At 40.2% G+C, this 6,736-nt stretch overlaps 1 protein-coding gene across 1 annotated transcript in view; it reads right to left on the reverse strand.

Annotated features, from left to right (window-relative positions):
- PAXIP1 (PAX interacting (with transcription-activation domain) protein 1) overlaps positions 1 to 6,736 on the reverse strand; it is a 47,664-nt gene that overhangs the window by 27,299 nt on the left and 13,629 nt on the right. Inside the window, exons 2-3 of the mRNA XM_009886785.1 lie at positions 3,473 to 3,607; positions 1,497 to 1,540 (exon numbers count right to left, since the gene is read on the reverse strand). Coding sequence (XP_009885087.1) covers positions 1,497 to 1,540; positions 3,473 to 3,607 — 179 coding nt within the window. The remainder of the gene's footprint in view (positions 1 to 1,496; positions 1,541 to 3,472; positions 3,608 to 6,736) is intronic.

The raw sequence follows: 6,736 nt of genomic DNA on the forward strand, positions 1-6,736 counted from the left end.
TACTCAAGCCTGAAAATGTAGCTAATTCCAAGCTATTTTATTATTTTTTCAACCAGTCCTCAGGAACAGGGAGAAGGCTTACAGACATGTGACATAAACAACCGTATACTCTCATCCTGATGATGAAAGGATGATGAAAGGATGATAAACACATTTTTTATTTCCAGATGCAAAACACAAAAATCACCAGCCCAGATCACATCACAATAAACAAATTATTTTTAATACAGTAGCTCTGCTAATTTGGGTTTTGCCATGTACTATTTGGTGCATTTTTTCCACTTGGAACCCAAGTCATTAATGGAAAACTTCTGTTGAGGTCAGAAGACCATCCATGACTATGGCAAGTGTTTCATACTAACTGCTGAATCCTATCTGATATGTTGTTTATTGTGATCCAAACAGCTGCAAAGACCTCACTATATCATTTTATGTGATGAATTCAATGCTTTCTCTTCCTACAGTTCACCCCTGAGATGAATGCTCTTGGGGAAGTAGAGAATATACAGGTTATTTCCAAAGTAGTTGAGACACAGCGAGATGCAAAGACACGATACCTTGAAATACTGGGTATAAAACATGAATTCTGAATCACTGAAGCACATTAAGACCTGAATTCCTAATACGAACACCTGGATTCTTGCGTCTACCACCTCGTTTGCCGTTATAGACACAACCACCTGCTGGCCTGATTTCAAAATGAGATCTCATGCCTGACAGCATACCTCCCTAGTCCTGGAATGTTTGTTGCAATCATGTGCTTGCATCTGTACTGAAATGTATTGCTCTGCTTCAGCTTTTCTGCATACAGAATCTTTACCATGAACGGTCTAAGAAAAAGAAGCATGATTTTTTTTCTATAATAATAGCCATTGTCACCATTCCTATGATCCAAAGAAAAAACTGAGGGGAACATAACGATGAAACAGCACTAACTGACAAGAAGAAGAAGGAATATGCCATTCATACGCAAGAATATATGCTCCAAATCTAGCCAAATATGAACAACAAGGGTTTATCAAAGGCAAGGACAGACAATCCCAAAAATGGGAATACTAACACCACCTGTTAATAAAGTGTTATTTACAATACAGTGTTGATATGAGTTATTGCATATTTATCCCTTACTTAATTCTGCTTCTAGAAAAGGAAGAATAGACCATTCTACTCTGAACCAACATGTGCCCATTTACTACACTCCAGCGTTTTTCCTGGATCCTCACAGTTAATTATCAACTTCCAGCTAAAATGTTTTGAGTCCATTTGATGACAGTTTTCTTGCAAGTGACCATTACGCATCCAAAAAAGCCGGAGGGACACGAAAACTGAAGTAAGACAAAGAAGCTCCAAGCACACTGCAATCTTGGCAGGCAAAACACATCCTATCATTTTAAAAATTTAAACTGTACATACTTGAAGCAGTCTTTAATCCCTCGATGGTATCTACTTTAACATGTTTCTTATAGAATTGACTCAAATTCAAACTTAAAGGATACGGCAAAAGAGCTCCACAGCGAACAGACAAGATCACCCAGGAAGGCTGAAAAATAAAAACCACAAGACATTAAAAACTTTGGTCTGCATCTGTGAAATGCGAATTACCCTCCAAGTTCATAGTATAGCTAGTTTCAGTATATATCTCCTAGGTTTAAGTGTTTCACAGACATGGTACATAGGTCTTTACAAAAGACTGTTCTGATTTATTTGTAAGAGTTAATATAAAGACTGCTCAAAGGTTGTGCAGCAATATGGGAGTAAGACCCCTTTCTCTCATCTTTCTGTTGTGCCAGGAAAACCATTTACAGTATTTATTCATCCTCTCCCTTTTTTCAGTTTTCCCCGCTCAAAAAAAAAAATCCCCTACCTTACACTCATGACCAAAAAGTCAGGAACCATAACCTTATACAGAAAGAAGTTTCTCAACACGCAGCAATGAGGGTCGCTAAGCACACAGGTGATGACCCCTAACTAAGTGTTCAGGGACAGTATTTCCCCCTCTAGGAGAGAGGGAGATGGTGGAGAAGCGAAGCGATGTATGACAGTGGTCCCAATACAGCATATAAGGAAGGAGGGGGAGAGTGGCATGACATTCAGTACGAAATGTTTTTTCCTTAAAAAACAAGCACACAAATACATTGTGGTAACTATGTATACAGTGTCCCAATTCCTGCTATTCTCTCTCCCTTAGAAAAAGGCACAAAAATGAACTAAAACCAGCTAACTCATAACTCCTTAATCCTCTGAAAAAAAACTGGGAGGTTTTCCTCCCTCCAATTTTTCTCTTTCTTATTGTCTATGCCTTTTCTCTCAATAACAAGCTACCTTTGCCTCTGACTTCCATTCCACTAATACTTAGTCTAATCTCCTTGATTACAGATCATGCTGTGATGCTTTCAGGTCAAACTAAGTGACATTACTGAAAGACTTGTTCTTGTTTAGCAAATGAAAAATTTTAACTAGTATTAGTTATAAAGAAAATAAATTATTTAAGTAAATGTCATTAGAAAGCAGAAAGCACTGTTACAACGCTGATGTCCTTCCTTCACATGAGAATGGCAGCAGTCTTCTTGTTTATAAGATTAAAATTATGCCACAGAATACTTCACAAAAAGGAACTAAAAATTGATCAGCACACCCACTATAACCATAAGGTCTCTAGCTAAGCACCTTTTATTTTCTTAAATTAATTCATACTTCTACACTGTCAGGTGAACTCTCATGACATAAGCTATCAAAATTCTCTACTGCCACCTGCAACCATATGGAAAAAATAACTCAAAATCATGCACCCAAAGGTACTAGCAGTGAAACACTGGTGTTTTTACTTCTAACCACTCTCATGACTTGCAGAGTGATAAGTTCACATTTTCAAACAGGAAGCCCAGAATCTTTTACTGGAAAAATAACCCAGTATTGCAAGATAGTAACAAAACACCAGCAATTCCAGTATGAGTGAGAAAAAAAAAAATTAAAATCAGGAGAAAAAAATATATTTTTCTGCAAGTTCCTATTGAGTGTAGCACACATATGCAGAATAATAAAAAAAAAATAATCATTTTGCACCTTGCCAATTAGATGTCTAAAAAAATCCTCAGCAGTCTACTGCTTATTCTAAATTGAGGTTTTCCATTGCCAGAAGCCTGTAAGAACCTTCCCACCAGAAACATTTCTAAAGTACAGCTAATAGGACACCATCTCACAGATGACTGAAGGCAGAATCTCAAAAAAACCCAAAACAGAACAGAAAACAAAACAAAACAAAACAAAAAAAAAACCCTGATACAAAGCAAGAGAAACAAGAAAACAGAATTGTGAAAGGAGTCTATAAGTCAGGATAAAAGTTTGTGTAACATGGATAAAAGATTTTTAAAGATATGTTTCATGTGGTCATCATCCAAACAGGAGTATCTTATGTTATCATAATGAAGTATTCACACCAATACTTTGACAGTATCGTGGATGTGTCATTCACCTTTACCACAGGGAGATCAAAAACTTCACGAGATTCTCCAACTTCTGGATTGTCCCCATCTTCTGAAATAATATGTGAAGCCAGTGCATTGTAAGAAACTTCCTTTGCTTTCCCAGCTTTCAGAAGTTGAATAACCTAAACCCAAAAGAGAACGGGAAGAAGTCAACAATTTTTAGCACCTTTTATTTGAGAAAAACGCTCATGCAAGAACACGCTAACACATGAGAGGAATGAATATGACCTTCTGTCTTGGTTGTCCTCCTGTAAGTGCAGGGGTACTGAGGCGACAAGTGATGTTCCTCAGGGGTCGGTACTGGGCCCAGTACTATTTAACATCTTTGTTGGCAACATGGATGTCGGGACTGAGTGCACCCTCAGCAAGTTTGTGGATGACACCATGCTGTGTGGAGCAGTTGACAAGCTAGAGGGAAGGGATGCCATCCAGAGGGACCCGGACAGGCTTGACGAGTGGAACTGTGCCAACCTCATGAAGTTCAACAAGGCCAAGTGCAAGGTCCTGCACCTGGGCTGGGGCAATCCCATGCACAAATACAGGCTGGACAGAGAATGGATCGAGAGCAGCCCTGAGAAGGGGGATTTGGGGCTGGTGGTGGATGAGAAGCAAAACATGAGCCGGCAATGTGCACTTGCAGCCCAGAAGGCCAACCGTAGTTTGAAGTTTAAAAAAAGGAAACCCAACGGTTACCTTAGAAAAGGTAACATCATGACTGTACATCGCAGTCTCCATTGGAATTCTTCCAGGTTTGGCCAGTTCTGGCCACCCGCCTAATTTAGCTCATGTCAACGTCCAACTTCAAAACTCCTCTCAGAACACATGACTTCTTCAGTTTAAGTAGTGCCGAGACTACTATTTTATTGGCATAATTAAAGAACTTCACCTGTACTAGTATAAACCATATACCTGTAACTAGAAAATAAAATGCTTAAAAACCCTGATATGATCATTGTAAAACCCTTGCACTTTAGGTGTTAGCTTAAATCCATTAAGTGAAATTTCCTTTCTTTGGGCATAGAAATTCTATCTTTGTTCTCTCCCACTAAAATCTGTTTTAGAAGAAACAAGAGGAATAGCTCAAAACTAAGAAGTAAGACAATGGGCATTAAAAAAATTAAGATAATAAAATAAGAGATACCCAGAAACCAAATATATATTTTAACTGGTGTAACCAAAGCATGATGGTTTGAGCTTACATCTTTTAGGAAGGCAGGAAAATTATTTATTAAGAAAAATAATAGCTGACATGTACTCATCACCCCCTGTAAGGTGTGAGCAGCCAAGTGCACATCCCAATGGAATGGATTCAAAGTTGAGAGCCAGCAGCCTAATTCCCTCTCATTTGCCAAAAAACTTCTAGGCACAATTCCAGACTTTTGTTTCCCTTCTAGTTTATGCTGCATATGTTTTAGCAGGTAGTGGGTTTGCAGTTATTCACCTGAATATATTACTTTTTTTTTCTTACTCTTTGATTTGTTTTGATTAGAGTGCTTACTTGTGCTAGGCTTGTTTTAAGATTAAGTTGTCTTATTAAGACAACTGGTCTTCCACAAAACTATTTGGACATTTAGGCTGATCAAAGTGTACTCCTCCCCAAAGGATGAAGGAGAAAATTTCTTTCCAAAATCAAGCAAGCGTCCATTTGTACATAAAGAAGTAAAAAACTTCAAATATATTTGTACGTTTTATATCAGTAAAGGAAAAACATTTCACTATAAAAACTGTTTAAAAGCTATTTCTAGAGTTTAGTTTAGAATTTCTCCTTTCTGCCTCGATACAAAACAGAACTGGTAAATACTCCTCTCATTCAGGTTGCTCCCAGGGTACTACAGAGGGCAGCTGCAGAAGGGAGGACAAAGGTACCCACGAAGAACTATCCCCAAGCTCAGCACAGCACACTTACTCACTCTGACTCAGCTCTGCAACCCAACCCAGGCAGGACCCTGCCATCCCCGGCACCTCGTGTTCCCAAGGGTTCACCAGTGCAGGTGCCAGAGCGGACAGGAGCGAGGCCTGGCCTCCCTCTAACGCTGTGCCACGCCAGCAAGCCGTCTCAGAAACCAGAGAACCGGAGGGAATAGTGTTTAAACAGGCCAGCCGGCTGCAGAAACAACTCAGATCCTCAGGACTTCTCAGTTTGGGCATCATTCTTGATGAGAAAGTGGCTCAACAGCTTGCAGCATGACCTGATCTCGGAAGCAGTGTGGCCACTTCTGTGCAGTGCTGCGCCTGACCTTATGAACTCTGCCTGAGCCTCCTCCAGTGTCTGCCTGCAACCCAGAGAAGCCATGCACAAATAGAGGAGAATTTAGTGTACCTAATTTAGAGCAAATCAAAGCCTTCAGACAATGGCATTAACCACTAAGAAGAATAAAACTTAACATAAACAAGAAAAGTAGCTTAAGAGAATACCTCTTTACTCACTCCATCGGAATACTGCTGATTGTCTTGCTATGTCAACACAAAGCTAACTATATGCCTTTCAGGACACCACTTATATGATAAATGATATACAAGAGTCCCATGGTTTTTTGCACTCATCTTCATACACATAATATTGCTGCTATAGGGGTTTTTTTTAAAATACAGGAATTGTTATTCAAGCTCTAACACATTGTCAAAAATTTTACGTCTAAAGACCTTAAGGGTTTTTTCCTGCTCTTTAACTATATTCCTAGACTGTGTTTCTTTTAGCATATAAACCTATTCCTATGAATAAAAAACATCTCAACAGGTCAGTGCCTACATCTCCAGTTCACTTAAAGGCCTACAAGACTCAGTGAATGCCAGGACATGAGATTAAAGGAACCCAAAGCTTACCACGCGACTGCAGCAACTACCAAAGAAGCGGAGACTTTGGTTTCAGTGTGAAGCATGCAGAAATCTGTTTGCACGAAGGTGCTGTCCTAAAGCTAGCTACGGTACGCTTCAAACACTTCTCTAATTGGACATGCCACAGAAACTTTCTTTTAAACCACCTTCACCCAACACGACTGGGTGTTATTAACCGTCAGGCCAATCTTGTCATCCAGGGTATGGCCCCCAGGCCAGAGCAGGCCAACCTTGTCATCCCGGGTATGGCCCTAGGCCAGAGGGCCGGATTTGTCAGCACCTTCTGCCCCTCACCTCTGCTAGATCCGGGCAGGGAAAACGCGGAGATGGCACCTCCACCACATCAGCACCCCTGCACACCCGAGGACTCTGAAAGGTCCTGGGGTGGCCACCACGGGGCTGCGGGGCTGTGCCCA

This window comes from Charadrius vociferus, unplaced genomic scaffold, assembly GCF_000708025.1.
Source record: "Charadrius vociferus isolate BGI_N301 unplaced genomic scaffold, ASM70802v2 scaffold255, whole genome shotgun sequence".
Lineage (NCBI taxonomy): Eukaryota > Metazoa > Chordata > Aves > Charadriiformes > Charadriidae > Charadrius > Charadrius vociferus.